General features: G+C 35.4%; 1 protein-coding gene across 1 annotated transcript; it reads right to left on the reverse strand.

Moving 5' to 3' along the window:
• Nucleotides 1-2,101: 2,101 nt before the first annotated feature.
• Nucleotides 2,102-14,079, reverse strand: LOC594128 (lysosomal protective protein). The gene is made up of 9 exons (XM_793577.5): nucleotides 13,775-14,079; nucleotides 12,318-12,429; nucleotides 11,721-11,858; nucleotides 10,236-10,394; nucleotides 9,530-9,621; nucleotides 8,316-8,400; nucleotides 7,417-7,587; nucleotides 6,798-6,943; nucleotides 2,102-5,450 (listed from the first exon to the last, which is right to left on the reverse strand). Exons 1-9 carry the CDS (start codon nucleotides 13,957-13,959, stop codon nucleotides 5,126-5,128), a joined length of 1,413 nt encoding a protein of 470 aa, XP_798670.2. The 5' UTR covers nucleotides 13,960-14,079; the 3' UTR covers nucleotides 2,102-5,125.
• Between the last annotated feature and the right edge of the window lie 5,971 nt (nucleotides 14,080-20,050).

A 20,050-nucleotide genomic window follows, 5' to 3' on the forward strand; every position in this document is an offset into this window, starting at 1 on the left:
AGATCGACAACAGTGTGTCTTGTTTGAAGGGGTAAAATCGGATTGGAAACAAGTTCCTTCCGGTGTGCCACAGGGTTCCGTTATTGGACCGATCTTGTTTAATTATTTTACAGCCGACTTACCTGACACTGTTTCATCCCCCCTCCCACAATATGCTGATGACACAGTGTTGTATCGGGAAATTTATACCGACAATGACCCGAATTTATTGCAAACTGACTTGAATAATATACTTGTGTGGTGTATTGACAATGGCATGGTCCTGAACTCATCTAAGTGCAAAGTCATGCACATAACTAGATCCCGTAAATTAATTACTACTGTTTACTCCACTGACGGAAATCCTTTAGATGTAGTTCAGTCGTATAAATATTTAGGACTTACTTTTTCGCGAGATCTGAGTTGGAAAAACCATATTCAATGTGTTATTAACAGATGTTCTATGCTCTGTGGGTTTATCCGACGTACCGTAAAATCTAGAAACTCAGCTATTCTCACAAAACTCTTTTGTTCATTATGTCGACCTGTGATTGAGTACGGCATACCAGCATGGCTCCCTCATCAAAAGAACCATATCAGAGCTATCGAGGCTGTTCAAAGGCGTTTTACCCGATTCTGTTTCCCTTACGAAGTTGCTAATTCCTTATCATACACGGAACGACTGTCTCGCCTTAACATGCCCCCTCTGTATAACAGACTTGTGTACCTATCAATGTCATTTGTAATTAAGAGCTTACACAGAATTTATGACATGCCTGAATATATGCTACCAGTCCCAAGTCATAGAAGAATCCATACACTTGTTTTCAATCATGAATTAGCAAGATGCAATAGCTTGAGATTTTCTTGTTTTTATGTTTTTCCCAGATTTTGGGAACACCTCTCTGAGGAAGACAGAGACTTGTGTCTTGGTACCAATGTCCTTCCTTTTCTGAATGTGCTCCGAAAGTTCCTATTTGAATTGCCTCCCCTTGTAGAAGCATACTAGCTTGCTTTTTTTTTTTTTTTTTTCCCTTCTTCTTTTCTTCTCTATCATAGAATAACTCACACTTTGATATGTATTATTGATTTCTTATATCCGTATCCATATATGACTGTATAAATAGACAGTTTCTGCATTTTGATATGTATTATTGATTTCTTAATGCGTATGTTGTTACTATTATGTTCTTATTTAATGTACTTTCTCTATCAATGTGTCCTATCACATCCTTCTCACTATGACTGTATAAACAGACAGTTTTCTGCATTTTGATATGTTTTATTGATTTCTTAATGCATATGTTGTTATTATTAAGTTCTTATTTAATGTACTTCCTCTATCAATGTGTTCTATCACATTCTTCTACCTTTGAATACTATGTATTTTAAATTTGTCTATAAATCGATAATAATGTCTCCCAATTTGGATAACTTTCAATCATCAATAATAATTTTCCATAATTTGGATAACTTCAAATCAAATCAACTCAAATTCATAATGTTATACAGTTTTTCTAATTTCCAATATTACCGTATCCACATGACTGTATAAACAGACAATTTTCTGCATTTATCATACATGCATAGTTTGAACAGCTCTTTTTCGAATCCTTCTTTAAAATAATCCTAATAGTATTTGATCTACATGTATATTACCGTTAGTTTAGTTACACATTCATTTATAAATTATGTTGACCTTATCTTTATATTTTGTTTTATGTATGCACCAGCCAATGTGGAGAGCCTCTCGACAGAATTTTTTAAATTCTTTTAGGTGATCCTCAGGCATTGGCTGGTGCTAAATATCATTATGTTTACAGTATGTTCTATCATTTGTTAACCTTGTGATATTTTGTATGTTATCATCTTGCCTGGAAATGAAATAAATAAATAAATAAATAAATAAATTACAAAATATCACTGGGTTCACTTCACTTTCAGAGTTCTATATTTGCCAATATCCTGCCAAGCCTTCAGCATTTCTAAATAAAATGGTGGCATTTTCATAATTTGGATACATCTTGTGCACAAACACACCCACTCATATCCTCCAAACAACTACATTGAACCACACACTTCAAATGTGAACGAGACAAGAAGCTATTAAACTGGATACAGATAATGTTCTCCATAAACATTGGTCTTTATTTGAATTCTTTCCATTAGAGCAAATATTTACTGTCATTATGAAAGGAATTTTTCGTTTGCCAAATATTAGCACATAATAATCAGTTATGGTAAATTTAAGGCCAATTATTGAACCCATTTGCCTACTTGCATTTGTCCTAATAACTATTAGAATTTCTCAACAGTATACAGTGGTAAACGATTATGTGAAATTAATAGATATTTACTCAATCTAGTTATCATCGTTACAATATCAAAACAACTCAGTAAAAGTTGTCACATATTTACTAACAAATTAACACAATAATGCAAACTCTACAGTTTCTGTGTCTTTGTGTACATTATTTCTACCATTGTTATCTATCTGTTTGTATTTTTATTTTATTTGAAATCTAACCTCAAGTTTTGGGTTGCAATAAAGAAATAATAATATTAATAAAATTGATAATGACAAAAGCCTGCATTGATTAATTAGATACACCTTAACATAACACTTCCTATAACTAAGTTTCAGAAAGTAAGATACAGTAATAACATTGCTTACCTTTATGTGTTAGTTTACTACCACATAACGCATGTAGTACTTGACCCACTTGCACTTTCTTTACAGCCTCTACTTAAGTACCTGTACCAGCATTTTATTTCATGAGTAAACAGTAGATCTACTTTTGATATTGCCTTGTATAAACATGTGAAAACATTTGAGCAGCAGATAGTTATATATATATTTCAAAGGAGTTCGTATCCCTTCTCCAATACAACATACTAATGTACTGTATGAATAATATCTGCACTTAAAATCAAGATGATTGGTCATAAAGATGTCAAATACATCAACAAATAGAATAACATTTTTTTGATTGCAATTTGTCTAAATGTTATTAAAAGTACACATGATTTTATTTTAAATGATTACTTGCACATTACAACCCTATAACTATTAAGCCTATATGAATTGGAGGAGGGGGGGGGGGGGGGTGTCAAAAACTGTCTTTGCTTCAATTTTCAAACTGAACATTATTACTAAAACGACATTATACAAAGCTGAGTCAAGTTCAGAATAAACATTGCCTTCAATCCTATAGATCTGCTCAGAGAAAATACCTTCATTCCAAAAACTAAATGGATTCCCTATAAATTGGAGGGATTCCCTTGTCACTACCTGATTAGGTATTTAAAAAGATACATTTCAAATTAGAATTTACATTTAGCTTAGTCAATATCCTGTCTTTAAACCAGAATATATGAATATGAGGTTTTCATCACATTAGTTATATTTCTACCTATTTGAAATGCACAAGGAATGCACCAGAAGTCGTGGGATATGAGAATATAATGACATATTTGATCAGACCGAGAAATAATGTGAACACCACTTGTTGAAAACTTAATCATATTACACAGCCCATCAAAAATCTGCTACATGATACTAGGTTTTGTATGTACACTAAAACATAGGATAGTTTATTTTATGTTGAACAATATAATTTCATAGCCAATTTATGATTGATGCATTGAAAAAATATTTTTTCATAAACTTGATAAATTTCCATGAACTAGAAATTTAGAATTAAAAAAACACAACAATTAGTCATCTTAATCATTGTTCATAAGTAAATTGATGGGATGTTAGATTAAGAATGAACTGACATTTTTTCTGGGTTACGTCTAAATAATATCTTGATTCATGGAGCCTAAAATCGTTTGAATAAAATATAGAAGTCTGTTTCCTCAAAACTCAAATTGCAAATATGAACAACATTACCAGAATCATGTTCACTTCTCATTCTTGCTGAAACCATTACAGCTTAATCTGACTGATCTTCTACATACTTAGAATTAAATCAGTTCTCAAGAAAGGCACAAAATCATCATCTCATCTCCTTTTTTTTTAAAGTGCAGGTGTCATTCATTCAATGGCATCCCCAACCCTCCAGGGCAGTGTTTCACAAAACTGTCATAAGTACAAGTTCTTATGCCAGTATGATAACAGTGAACTTGTACTAATGACGGTTTTGTGAAACAACGCCTAGTATTATTAGCCGGGCTATGGCTAAGTTACAGATATGCAGTGCTCAAGTATTCCATGTTCCCACCTGCACCTGGGTAGAGAGTGGCAACTTTAAATTGATATATTGCTAAGGTATATTAATTCTTGGCTGTTCAAACCTTTTGTCCAAGAACAAATGTGAATTGTGTACTGCCCCTATTTCAATTCCTTGCAGAACTACTAATGTTCTCTGGCAAGCAATAATCTACAATACACCAGTTTACAGTTACAACAGTGCGCATGCGCTGACATGGGTGCCATTTTAATAGACGGATAAACAAACCACTGACCTCTAGAGGTCAGTTTACGCGTAATTGAAGACGGCGCCCATGCATATACGATGCGAGCGCACAGCGCAGTCAGTGATGCAACAATACATGCGCATCTGAAAACATTGATGACACTGCCTGCGCTGTGCGCTTACATCATACTTGCATGGGCGCTATCTTAATTTACGCGTAAACCACTGACCTCTAGAGGTCAATGGTTTGTTTACCCGTAAATTAAAATGGCGCCCATAACCGTAAACTGGTGTATTGCCACACTCGACCCAGGTGTAACAAGTGGGTACCTGGTCATGCTAGAAGGATATATTCTTGAATGCACCGAGTGCTACAGTTACTAGAGCTAAAGCCAGGGTAACAATTTCCACTTTGTGGATAGGGACATTACATCATAATGCCATATGCACTCTACAAGAATAGCATATTATTATCATTATTATTATAATTATTATTATTTCAATGAGTAAGCTATGGTCTAATTCTTGATGGAAGTTTTGAGACTTGCCTCAAATCTTACATAAAAATTACAATGTACTATTTATCGAAAATCATCACACAATTTTCAATACAGAGGCATAATGGAATAACCAGAAGGACTTACCGGTACTATAAAATCTAATGTCTTCTTCTTATTGTTCACAATTTCATCTTTGGAAATCGATATACATTACCTGATCTTACATTACAATGGTTTATTCTGGAGGAAAGAGGTGATCATTTTCAAAGCTTGCGCTGGTCTTTCCTGAGGTACCATGTGACCGGACCCTTTGACCGTTACTAGGGAGAGTCCTTCAAACTCCTTCACGAAGCCCGCAATCTGGTCTCCGAGCTTCCACGGCGCCCTGTCGGTTTTCTGCTTCAGGTTGAGTGATTCAATGAACCATTCATCTCCTAGGAAGTTACAGGCCATGTCGGTGTCTCCATTGTACACCAGACCTCGATACTGAGTGAGAATAGACTTGTAGGTATCGTACATGGTGGCGTAGATGGTCTTGTATGGAAGAGCACTAAAAATAAAAGATGTGAGGTGTTAACAATATGCAGTTCTTGTATAGCGCATATCATATGAAGCAGAGCTCGACACCAACAGGCACATAAATTTTAGAATTTTTACATAGGGCTTATGATTGCCAACTTCAAAAAGTTTGAGCTGGATGGGACCCCTTCTAATAAAGGGTTGTGTGGATCCCCTATTACATGAGAACTGAATCGTTTGTATCATAAGTTTTACTCATATAGACCAACATTTAAAAAGAATTAGGGAATTTGTTTGTTCCCCCTCGAAGAAAAAAATCCTTACAAAAAGAAGATTCACACTCATGTAAAAGAGTCTCAGTCATGACTTCCCCCATTCTAGATGAATTAAGAGGGCACCATATATTCCTGCTTATTCCTGGTAAAGACAAATACACCTCATTACTTTATATCACGATCAAGACCATTTGTGGCTAGAAAATTCATTCAATAGAGATCCTCAAGTAGCTCTAAAGAAACATCATCTGTTTGGAGCCAGAAGGGCTTAATCTTATATATTATAACATCCAGTTAATGTCCTCTGGTTCCAAACAGATGACACCTAAAATGAGTATTCAAGATTCTCAAGTGGACTTGAAGGAATCAGCAGATGTACATTCCTAAATTTCAGTAGGCATCTTGCTCCCTACAGCACATATTCATAGGAAACAATAAGGGTAAGAAAGCTCATCTGTACAGGTGATACATATGTTTAAAAATGTTGGAAGGTGAGTAAAGGAATTATCTACATCACGGTCTTCAAACCTTCTCCCAACAAAGACGTAGGGGTGCTACAATCTTCTAAATATCTATGACCTGGGCCCTCTTTCATAAAACTTGTTATCAATAACAAATGCTAAATTTCCATGACAAAATTGCTCTCAGCCAATTAAACGCCTTGATTTCAGTAGCTTCAGTAGCATGTTAAAGCACATTCTTAAGACAAGTCAAGTCATGTCATATCGCTGGAGAAGGCTGTAGCTAGTGAACAGGTTTAAATTTAGGATGTTAAGATCTCTGTATGGAGATCAACAGCGTGACTCTCAAAGATATATGCAACAGTCTCTGTTTGTAGTAGGAAGCAGGAATGATGTTGCTTAGGATCTCCTCAAGGATTTCCTTGAGGACACTCCTTGAGGATTTCCCTAAGGATTTCATTGAGAATACTCCTTGAGGATACTCCTTGAGGATTTCCTTAAGGATTTCATTGAGGATTTCCTTAAGGATTTCATTGAGAATACTCCTTGAGGATACTCCTTGAGGATTTCCTTAAGGATTTCATTGAGGATTTCCTTAAGGATTTCATTGAGGATACTCCTTGAGGATACTCCTTTTCTTACCTGCAGATTTCCCATGCAGTAGCCTCCTCTGCAATGTGGAGAGCTTTCCTGACAGCGGGAAGGTTCAGGTAGGCAGTCACTCCTGTGACATTGATACAAGGTGGGACCACACCAAGCTTGCTCTTGGATAATATAGCTGACATGGGCTGAAATACAAGGGAAAAAGAGGATTTGGAATAGAATCAAAAGAATTGTATAGGACACCAAATGTAATAAAGAAGGACAAATAATTGGTCCTTGATTTGTATTACTTTAGAGGAGTGCCAGTGGGTAATAAATAGGTAAAAATAGGTCAAGGCACTTGGGAAATAAATGGCAATTCAAATAATGAGTTCTACATATTGGACTATCAGATTCATCAACTAGTATAAAACTTCATTACAATGATATTCCACAAAGACCACTATAATTATAGACAGTAAGTCTACCATTCTATGTAATTCATGTGTACCCTGTCTAAAGCCAATTAAAAACAGAATAGTATCCAACAAACAGGTACTCATTTGCACACAAAAAAAACCCATTTCATCAACAACAACAAAATTTTGATGATTAGACATTAAATATAGCATCACTTTCAGGTATAGGATGGCAGGCAGGGTGATTGATGTGACCATACCTGATAGTACTTGGGTGGTTGCGTAGGTAGATGGCCCAAGGCATGCTGCATGTCAAACTGATATCTGGTCAGTAGAGGGCTCTTCACAGACGACGGCCCGTTGTAACAGTCCAGGTAGAGAGAGTAGGTGTTCAGGCCAATGTTGTATACAATGTTGAGGGTTTCACGAACCTGGAAATTAAAGACAGTTCATAGAAATTAAAGACGGTTAAAATAGAAAATAAAGACATTGAATAGAAATTAAAGACAGTTAAATTAATCATTATTGGTTCGGTTCATTTTATAATATTCTGTTCTCATCTGATAACTAAATATTTCAAAGGATAAAAGACAACCACTGGCTACCTGTATGAACAGGATCAGTCTAAAACTGATACATTGTATTTCATATCTATAGATATTTCATATGTAGTGCAAAGCAGTCATCTCTTTTGTATAACTTTGTATCTTTGTACAGTGAAACCTGTCTATAACGACCACCCAAGGGTGAAAGAAAAGTGGTCTTTCACTCTTTATAGGCAGGTGGTCTTAAAGTACAGGTGCTTATAGTACATGTTTCAATGAGAAACCATTTTCAATGGAACAAAAATGTGGTCTTTGTAGACAGGTGGTCACTAAAGCAGGTTTAACTGTATCAGTTGCATTAGTACCACATAACGGAAGGTGCTTTTCATTTTCAAGTCACCTTTGTGGAAAATACAGTTAAACCTGTACTGCTCCAGAAATGTGGTCTTTATAGACAAATGATCCAGATCTCTGGTATAATTTATGTAGAAGTTATTTTTTTTACATATTTTTTTTAGTGAGACACATTATCAGAAGGAGTAAAACAATTTGGTTTTTATAGGCAGGTTGTCTTCCTATAAGGTGGCCACTAAAGCAGGTTTGATTGTACTTACAAGTGTCAGACATCCTGTATCCGTTGATTCAGTGAAGACGCAGTATGTCCCATCACAACACTTGTCATTCAACCCTTTCCAGAGGCTACAAGAACAACAACAAAGCACATCTTACAATTAATAGTTTGAAATGTAAGGTAATCTTTGAATCGGTGATGAATTGATCTCTTTTAATCCTCATATCTTCATGCTTAGATTTCACATATTAATGAAAAATAATGTTCAATGATATAGAGAAGTCAACTGGACTTTCTATGTTGTAGCTTGCAACGTTTCACTACCACTCTGGGATGCTTCATCAGGACGAATGACTGGTCTTTGGTGGCAAAATGATTGACCCATGACGGGGTCAAGGAACTGAAACATAGTAAGTCCAGTTGACTTGTCTATAATATTAAACGTTATTTATCTAATGATTGGATGATTGAGCTTATTCATAGACATATTCATGAAAAGAAAATTAGACATGAAAACAGAAACATCCAGACAGACAAGTGAGATAATCCATACAGCCTTATTATATAATATGTCCAATATCACATTCAAAGGTAAGAAAAACATGTTTCTTTGAAGAAGAAGAAAGAAAAGATGTATTCTATATCTCAATGTTGCAATGAGTTTGTTTTTATTCCTAATATTTCACTTTGAGTTCACACATCTGATATTCATCAAATCATGTCCACAAAAAAGGGATAGGCTCAATGACCTTTGACCTGTTGACATACCAGTAATCAAATCTCTCTTTGGACTCGCGTTCTTAAAACTTGAAGGAAACCTTCCCTCACAGCGCAAACATACAAACAGCCAGATAGACAAAAGAGACGCCCATAAAACCCAATCACATTATGTGTCTTGTATCACTTTCCATGGTAAGGGCATAATTAAAACATTACTTTCAATTACCGGTAATATATTTTTCGCTCTCCAGCTTCTATTACTTTTAAGTGTGTTTTAAGTACTTTCATTCAATTTAATTGTACACTGTACCTATATATATATATGCAAATGGATCTTTATTACCTAAAACACTGTGTTTGAACATACTTAAGTCTTTTTGTGAACAAATCATTATTATCCACATACACATGCAGAATGCAACATGTAAATTCATGAATATAAGGAAATGTACAAAGAGGTACACAATGGCATCTGTCTGAAGAAATGGACATGAACAAAGCATTCATTGTCTTTAACCGTTACAGAATAAAACTTACTTAAGGCCAATAAGTCCATGGTAGTAGGCGAAATAGACCAATGAATCTGAGTTAGTGGTGAAATTGGTAATTCCGTTTCCAACAGCAAAACCCTGGTATGAGAAACAATGTTTTAAAAACATGGCTCACAACATTATTCACATTAATATAAATAATCAGTAAAAATGCACTTGTAATACATAAGCTGTATCTAATAGATAAATATAATGGAGGGTAAAACATTACAGCTTAATGTTTTATCAAATTAGTTTCAAAGAAGTACCTCCTTCTAACCTTTTACTGTAATGGTTAGGGAATTATTTTTCTCAGTAATTCAATGATGCCAAATGAGGACATGGATATTTTTATGACAATAGAAGCATTAGCCTAAGGAATTCAAACTTTCAAAGAGAGAGAAAAAGAGAGGAGGATGGGGGAGGGGGGCATGGATGCCCCTCTTCTTAAGATTATGTTAATGGAAGCATTACCCCAGAGGATATGAGTGGGGAGAGAAAGTGAGAGAGAGAGAGAGAGGGAGAGAGAAAGAGAGGCAGAAAGAGAAAAAGAGAGAGAGAGAGAGAGAGAGAGAGAGAGAAGGGGAGCCAGATAAAGAGGGAGAGGGAGAGGAAGGGAGATGGATACGTTCCCGTTTATGGTAGCATTACTCTAAAGAGTCGAAAGAGTGAAAAAGAGAGAAGGATGGATTACATGATTACTGTCTCCTTACCTTCATGTTGATGGTAGCATTACCCTGGAGGATTCTGAGAGAGAGTGTAGGCACGTAGATGCCTCCATAGCTCTCCCCTGTCACATAGAATTCATTTGAAGCATACTCCGGGAACTTCTTGAAGAAACTCTGCAGCGCTAAGTAGTTACCCATAGACACCTAGATGAGAGTGGAGTGAGATAATAGCAAGGGAGAGAGAGAGAGAGAGAGAGAGAGAGAGGGAGGGAGGGAGGAAGAGAGACAGACAGACAGAGAGAGGGAGAGACAGGGGAGAGAGAAGGAGAGGAAGAGAGAGAGAGAAATAGAAAGGGAAAGGGAGACAGAGATATGGAAAGAAACAAAAACCAGAAAGGGAAAGGGAGAAAGACAGACAGATGGAGGAAGAAAAAAATGAAACAGAGAGAGAGAGAGAGAGTGAGAGATTTATAGACAGAATGAGAGAAATATGTAAGGCATTGAGTTATTTGTCTTCAAAATGAATCTTTCTATACATTGTCAGTACAAAGAGAAGTAATTCTTTTACATTACTTCCTGCAAAAACACAAGTTTGTAAAATTTAATGTAAATCTAGATACTGTTTAGTTTAAAACATATTTGTGGCTTACACCCAGTAAATAAGATCGATTGATCGATCTGTAATTGAAAAACAATTTGATTTGAACCGGCCATCTACTGCTTGCCGGGCAGCGACTCTACCACCAGGCCATCACTGGTCCATGGCACAGTCACGATGAACTAGAAACAAATACCTAAGCTCTCCCGATTCATTCCGATTTACTAATATTCATTATTCCGCCATAGGACAATAACTTTTATAAATGTAATGCTTCCTTTGAGAAATTTCAATAGTTTAAACATATTTGTTTACTGGTATAAGCCACAAATATGTTTAAGCTATTGAAATTTCTCCCAGGAAGCATTACATTTATAGATCCTGTTTGTTTCATATCATTGATTTGAATAACATCCTGTAAAATTGTGTGGAACTTCCTTTCTAATAAACATAATCATGATGAGTTTATAATATTGATTTTGTAATTTCTGGTTCCCATATGCCATGGTATACCACAGTTTAGTGCTATATTAAAAATAAAACAGCTGCCATCCCATGGCATCCAATGCAATGAATGTTCCACATTGAACTTCCTCCTCCCCTATCCTCAAAACTAAAGAAATATGTAAATATTACCTGTAATTAAAGTGAAATAATGCATAAACTATAAAATGGACACGTACCTATAATACTTATGGCAGGTTTTCATGCAATTCACGCTATATAGGGTTATTTATACAGATGTATTAATAACATTAAAACAGAGCATTGTATTTCAAATTAAAGAAATCTTGGGTACTACCATTCTGAAATGTGTTTCTTAACACACTGCAAGACTCTGGCTTTAGCTTCCAGAAATATCATTATTTCAAATTGCTCTTTAACCCATTTAGACAGCTTCAGTCATCTTTTGGGTGGATATATTTGCTTACCTTATCATCATCAGTAGCATACTCCTTGGAAGGATTATAAGAGTAACCTACACCAGCAGGTGCTTCCAGAAAGATGACATTAGCAACCTTGTTCCAGCTGAACTCATTCATGTATAAGCTCTGCCCATCATTATTTACCTGGATGAACAGAGAAAGAGAGTAGATACACCAATTGTTTATATGTTGACAGGTTTGATTTGATTACTTTGATTTGATATGGTGCATTATAAAAATAATGTTCAAAATAGCAGCAATAAAGCTGAAACAAGTTGAATTTACCATCTAAGAGTTATTAAAGAAATTCCATTAAAACACAATACATCAAAAATTGATACAATGAAGTTATTTTAAGAGGCATAAAATTTTAATTCAAATCATTCATGAGTTCTATTATCAAGGAGATTTCATGATCTTGATGTTGAGTTTATAAAAAGTCAAAAATATTTGAATTTTCACTATTGAATATATTTTATTTCAAGGCTACTAATGGCTCTTCATAATTCTTGAGGCCAATTTAGAGTTAAGTTCAGCTTAGGATCTTTGTGAAACACCCCCAGGTTAATTTTGATTTTGTAAAAAGGTATGAATACTACATACATGAAATGGTCCTAGCTCAGACAGCATACCATCCATGGAGCTACATCCTGGTCCTCCATTCATCCATAGCACTACAGGGTCATTGGCTGGGTCATTCTCAGATTCAACAAACCTTCCAGAAAGAAATGAAGAATGAAAAGAGGATTAATTAATACCATAGCTAATGTATGGCTCCTGAACCTCGATCAAAACTATCAAGGCCTGACCTGCCATCATAAAGATTCTGATCTGATTATACTCTCGCAGTCTTAAAACATTCAATAGCGTCGATAGTACACTGAATGATTGCCTACGGGAACCGGGTGATCCCTGTATTACGCCTAGTCGCCTATCAAAATGAGAGAATTCAGGAGTCAACTGGTTAATCATCATGAGATATGACCACTTGACCACAGTAGTCCTTAGCATAACATCCGATTCCGTGAAAAATGAAAATGGATGAGATCAATTTTTAAATAACATAGAAATTTGACTGCATACATGTATAATCAAACCATTGTTTTCTCCCTTAATCTCCTCTTCTTCCTCCTTCTCTTTCCTCTTCTCAGAATCGGAGTTCTCATTCTTTCTAACTTTCATTTTTCTCTTCATCTTCACCTACTTTGCAGAACAGTCTTCCTGAATATGCTATCTCAGCAACTTTTATAAACCTTTTTAAGAAAAGACTAGACAAATACTGGTCTAAAAACCACAATCTTGTCTATGAGCCTGTATAAGCTGTAATAAGTATGAGCTGATATTGCAAGTTTGCACACATTTTTGTCCTTTCCCACATATTTAATTATTTAATTTGAAATGACAAACATAATGTATATCCACTGAAAAAACATCTACGATCGATGAACAGGCATAGTCTTATAAGCACTGTTGGATTAAAGTAAAGTAAGTAGGCCTACATTGTAAAGTACTCTTTTCATTTTCCTTGTTCAATTTCTTCTTCCTTCTCAGATTCAAGAGTCCTCATTCTTATTTTTTATTCATTTTCCTCTCCTTCATATTCTTCTCTTTTTTATTCTCCTGTTTCCCTTACTCTCTTCTCAGAGTTCTCATTGAAAAAAGAACTTTATCATTAATCTTTGTCTTCTTTTAAATTTCAACTTTTCAGCCTAAATTTAGGCCATGCAAGCTATCACCGATCACAGGGTTAAAGCTTTTGTATTTATCTTAATTGCACCCCAAATTGTAATAGTGTATATATATAGATCTAGGGCTGTATACTGTAAAGAGTAGATCTATAAAATGCCGATGTTATTAAACCCAAAAGAATCTATTAGACAGCGCAAGCAAAGCTCTAGACCGAATTTTTCTGTCTCTTTCGTTCGTTAGCCTTTGATTCGGGTAAGGTCGGCTTTCAACGAACGAAAGAGACAGAAAAATTTGGTCTAGCAAAGCTCATGAATGATCATGTGCAGCAGCTCCAGTGTAGTGCTGCCCGGTAATTTTCATCAAACGCTCACCAGTAATGCAGCCGGTCCTCTCCCGATGCGTTCAAGTAGCCCGAGTAGTGACGAAAGGTCGGCTGCGTCTTCAAACCCGGAAGATTCGTAACTTCATCTGGTGCATAAGCGGCTAAAACAACGTTTATGAATGAATTTAAAATAAAAAATATAACAGTTGTACTGATTGTCCAAGTTAACGCCATTTCACAAGGTTTTAAGACGATCAAAAAGTGAGAAAATGGGCATTGAATATAATATGGATCTCTTCAGAAATTCCGTTTCGGTACGGTCGCGATGTAGTACTGGCATGGACTAGTCACATGATCAGTTTCGAGAAACTTATACAATGCAGGTCATATGACCAGTTTCGAGCAACCCGCCCACAATGGTCATATGATCAGTTTCGAGCAAAAACATATTGATGTTGATTGATTTTGATCATAGAGCTATATATTAATAATTGACCTGTATTCAGTGTCCTAATTCAGTGCATAATAAAGCATGTGTATATGGTCGTTGGTTTGAACTTTTATGCATGTCATCGATCATTCTGAATGGGCGTTGTCGCTCTATTGTTTCGTTGTTGTTTTTTGTTGTTGTTGTTGAGATTTTGATGAAGCTCTTCAATCTTCTAGGATTATCTGCGCCACTAATTTTGTTGCAAACCATCCAGAGACTCCTAATAAATTGCGTTACTGATAAATTAATTATATCTTTACAAATCTTTATCCTCAGTTATCTTATTTATAACTGATTTTCCTTATAAAATTAAAGATATGGCGTATATATTCAATACTGAATAAACGCCATTAAACTATTACCTACAACAACTCGTTTTCCAATATTAGTATGAGTCCTTATAGTCTTTTGATTTCTGTGCCAGTTGGTTGTTTTCTTTCGGCATCGAATATCTGGTCCCAGTCGTGGTTTTAACTGTTTTCTGCAAAGATGTGCAAAGGGGCCGGGTCAGTGTATTTATTATTGTCCTTTTCTCACTCTATTTCTTTTATTTGTTGTCTTTTTTCTTTCGGGCTTTTCTTTTTCTTTAACAAAAATAACTTTCTCCCTTTCCTTTTCATTTTGATCACTCATATAAATCGTTTGTTGTCTTTATGGAAATTAATATTTCGTCATATTCAAAAGCGTACAGATATTTGAGGATTTATTATTGAAATATCTTTGCATTACTCTTTTTTATATTTGTCATATATTTTACCCTTTAGTAAGTAATGTTTTCTCTGGAATTTGACCTTTTTTTTGTTTTACAGTAATTATATGTAATAAATATCATATAGGTAATTATTATAATTGTCCAACATGAAGGCACATTTGATTTTTAGTTTTGATTGCTTGGCTCTTTATAATTTTCTTTAAATAGTTTAGGAAATAATTTGTACTATATTGATTAATTCAATTATTTGAGTTTGTTCTTTTATCATTGCCATAACGAGTGTTGCTATACTCTTGTTAGTTGTTACATTGTATCTAGCATGTAGTGATCTCCCTGCAAGTCGGAATGGGAGACCGTCCTTCATGGTTTCGGTGATTTAGTTTGCCTGCCCCATTCCTGGCAACTTGTAAATGCTCATGGGAATCACGATAATGTTTTTTAAAATATTATTTTCATCCTTTGCTTTGTAAGATTTGTTCTTCTATGTAATTCTTTTGTATACACTTTGTTTTGCCGAATAAAATAATAACAATAAGTCAATCTGTATTTTCCTAGTCTAAACTGATGAACTCAGTATCTCTAATTTTCTCTACTTTTTGTGCGTCTCTAATTTAATTGGTTTTGTTACGTCACTTTGTAGTTGGAATAAATTTCGTCCTATTTGTGTACTTTCTCATCCCACTTGCCAAATTTCGTTGTATAGTACTGAGTTGGCTCAGTCAGTATAAAGCGTCCGTCTGTCGAACCAAAGATCCCGGGTTCGACTCCCACCCAGGCGGATGACTGAAGCCTGCGTTGTGTGTTAACGTGCGCCTTCCCTTGTTCATAGACGCAGGTTATGTCAAGTGGAAAGCACTCCGTCCCTCGGATAGGACGTTACATGGAGGCCCCGTGTAGAGAAGAGTCACTACCTTTGCACGTTAAGAACCTATTGCACTATTCGTATAAGAGTAGGGGGAACCCCGGTGTAGTGGTCCACCTGCACACATGCATCCTCAGTATAGTACGACAATACTCTGTAAAGAGGTCTGTAAAGGAAGAAGAAGAAGAAGAACACATGGATTGTCAATTCTTCTTTTACACGTGGGACTACCAAAACTATATTTTCTTTCAAAGAACCTTTCTTGATGGTAAGGATCTGTCATCTCCACATCGTCATTTCCCATAACCCCGCAGTGGAAATGTATCCATTAAAAAATATCTTGCATTCTTAAAACCTGTATTTTATTCAGTCAGGATTTCTATTTTCAATATAGTTTAAGTGTTTTTATTTTCTAACATCTGTAGAGCTAATAAAGAGTCTGACAAGACTAATATTGATATATACCGCTAAAATTTTCAAACCATCTTTGTTTAATTTACAGGGATATCATAATCATGGCTGATCGTGAGGAAAGACGAAGAGGTGGTGTTGCGCTTTAAAGAACATCTAAATTTCAAACTTCGGTATGATAATCTAGCCTACCAGGATTAACACACATTCCTCAACTTTGAGCAATTTTAAATTATTTTTTGACCCCCGAAATTTTGAAAAATCGCACCCCCCCCCCTTCTTGAGCGCCAGGGGGGGGGGACCCATCTCCAAAAAAGGTAAACTTAACGTGTTTTTAGACGTTTTTTTCAGGGGGGCGGGGGACCCGCCACTGCGTCTGACATAGCAACTCGTATGTTGATATATTGTCGCAGAGAATCAGCAAGCGATTTCGAGAAAGTGCGCAGTGTAAATGAAATGTTGAAACTTGCCGCAGCTGGGGAGTCGTGGACAATGAAAACATCACGCCTGACACACATCTCGCCGCTGATGGTGTACACCTAAATGGCTATGGACCGGAGTATCCGTCTTTTCAGACGACGAGCAAAGCGAAATTCCGCAAGAAAGCATCCGACCGTGTTTTCCCACGAGAATGGCTAGATTGTCTACAAACAGCCTGGAGACTCTTCAACAGTCACAGAGATTACACAATTAGTCATGAAGACATTGAGTTAGTAATTAAATGGGTGTATTCCAGTTATTTCAGACATTGGGATCCGAATAGGTCATTTGAATATAAACTCCCTTCCTGCTAAAAATCAATTGAGATTCATGGTAAAGAAATGTCCCTTTGAATGAGAATATCAGAGTCCCACTGTGACATATCGAGTGCTTTGATAAAATTATGGAACGCAATGACTGTACAAGACATGGTGGCATATTGCTCCGGTTGTCTCATTTTCGTCAGTGACAAACGTATAGGCTAGCTAGTTCGCGTATAATAGCAGACGGCAATCGGCGGCCTCAGTAGGTGTTTTCATTTCATTTCATTTATTTATTTAAGCACGGTCACTCTCACAGCCTATCGGTTGATTTTCAGAAAGTCCGTGACTGAATAAAAAATATACAAATTATATCACAAAACAAATTCCAGTAACAAAGACAACAAAACATAAAAATATGTAAAATAATCGAAACAAAACAACAACAAAAAATAAACAAAGAAAACATGAATTATTATAATGTACAAAATAAAAATTAACAATAATGAATAAAAAGTAAATAATTAACAGAGAAGTGTATTGTAAACCGAGAGTCTGATTGACTCTCCTCCCAAGGGTCAGCCCCCCACCCCACACCCGCCCCTACCTAGGTGGTGACATGATCTGTTTTCTAAAAACATTTTTATTCTCTATGGATTTCAGTTCCTGTAAAATTGTGTTCCAGCATTTCGCTCCTTTATAACTTAAACTCCTTATTTTATAATTCGTTTGGCTTTTAGGTAAACGCAAAGTTATGAAAAGAGTGTCGGGTATTATACACAGGGTTGTGCTTTTCAAAGAAATGTAAAATAGGTTTTGGTGCATTATTATAAAATATTTGGTGCATAACTATTAATGTCCTTTTTTTAAATCTTTCTAAAATGTTATCTAACTTCAAAAGTATGAACAACTGATCTGTTGGGAATCTTGGGTCTTTCCTTAAAACAGTTTTTAGCGCTTTATTTGGTAAAGTTTGAAGTTTTCTTAAGTTCGTAACCCCTGTATTTGCATAGACTATATCACAGTAATCAAAATGACATTGTATCATGGATTTATAAAACAATTCCGCTTGGCGTTGTGTAATAATCGGACGAATTCTCCTTAACATATACAATTTAAACAAATTTTTTCTTCTTATTTCGTTGATATGTAGGTTCCAACTTAGATTCTCGTCTAGAATTACGCCAAGATACTTACACGATGAAACTCTCAGAATGGGTATACTCTCTACTAGTAAATGTATATTAGGATCAAGTCTGTTTAACTTACTCCTGGTTCCTACGACAAGAAACTCACATTTCTTAACATTTAATTTAAGTTTGTTGCATTTTAGATATTCACATACGGATTCTAGGTCTTTGTTTAAAGTCGTTGTCAACTCTTGAACATTGTTACTACTGAAATATAAACACGTATCGTCAGCATACATTAATACCTTAGAATGCTTCACTGCAGTTGGTAGATCGTTCACATATATTGAAAATAGCATGGGTCCTATGATAGTACCTTGCGGTATTCCGCATGTAAGTTCCTTAGTATTCGAGCTTATACCATTCATTGTAATAAATTGCTTTCTCCCTATTAGATAACCTTCAAACTATTTGGTGACTTTTTCAGACATACCGATGAAACGTAATTTTTGCAGAAGGATGTGATGATCAATGCAGTAAAATGCTTTTTGTAAATCGAGCATAACAATCCCTGTTGTGCACCCTTTGTCTATATTATCAAATAGATCTTCTGTGATATTTAATAGACAAGTGTAGTAGTCGTTGAGTGCTTTGGCCGAAAACCTGACTGATTATCACATAGTAAGTTATTGTCATTTAAAAATTCATATATCTGCTTGAAAACAATCTTTTCTATCACTTTGGCTAGTACTGGAATAACCGATATTGGTCTGTAATTGCTTTTTTCTTGTTTATCTCCCTTTTTATATATGGGAGTTACACGTGATATTTTCCATTGAAGCGGAACAATTCCTTGAGTCAAAGACATATTTATAATATGACACATTGGTTTGGCAATATATTGAGAAATCATCTTTATAAACAATGCTGGGATCTCATCTGGCCCTGTAGCCTTTTTGACAGAAATTTCTTTTAATTCCTGTAAAACAGTGCTTTCGGCAACATCGGCAAAATTGAATTCGCCAGCGATAACACCAGAACAATAATTTTTAAACGTCATATCTTGAGAAGGACAAGTTTGTTGGTCTTGTATATTTTTACCTACTGAAACAAAATAGTCATTGAATTCATTCACAATTTGTTTATGGTCATAGATAATTTCTTCATTGATAAGTAACTGTGGAATATTATTGCAGACTTTCTTCTTAGTAGGTAAGAATTGCTGCATAGATGAAAACAGAGTATTGCTATCAGAGCTGTTTTCAATACAATTTCCAATATACTCACGTTTTGCTTTCCTAATAACAGCAATGACTTTATTTCTTAATGATTTTTAAATGCGCCAGTCAACGTCATCTTTTGACTTTTTGGCAGTCTGTTTAGCAGCATTTTTCTCTTCAATCAAATCTAGGATGTTTTGATTAATCCATTTTGATGTTTTATTCTTGATTCTCATTCGTTTTATGGGTGCTATATCATCTAATATAGAATTCAATATACTCTCGAATGCTCCATACGCCTTTTGGGGGCAAACATATTCTTGGATACAATCAAAATTAATACGTTGAATGAAATTTTGCACAATGTCGGGCTTCAGTTTTCTTTTATTCCTCATCTTTCTATATTTATGCATTACATTACAATTAGGAAGTTTCCCTTTTACACAATATACCATATAGTGGTCACTCAGAGTCACATGCAATACTCCACTTGACTGAATTTGCTGAGAATTGTTCGTCACAATCAAATCAATTAATGAACTTGAGTTATTTGTTACGCGAGTTGCTTCCATTATAAGTTGCTCACATCTATTATTGTGAAATATTTCAAAGAGTTGCTTAGCTTGCCACTGGGAGTTTTTCTTCTTCATGTCACAGTTCATATCGCCAAGGATGATAAAATCTGTTCCAGTTCCTTCGATCATCTCAAGGTTGTCTTCGAATTTAGTGAACAAGTCAGAATTTGAAGAGGGTGGTCTGT

This window comes from Strongylocentrotus purpuratus, unplaced genomic scaffold (genome assembly GCF_000002235.5).
Source record: "Strongylocentrotus purpuratus isolate Spur 01 unplaced genomic scaffold, Spur_5.0 spur5_scaffold_8, whole genome shotgun sequence".
Taxonomy (NCBI): domain Eukaryota; kingdom Metazoa; phylum Echinodermata; class Echinoidea; order Camarodonta; family Strongylocentrotidae; genus Strongylocentrotus; species Strongylocentrotus purpuratus.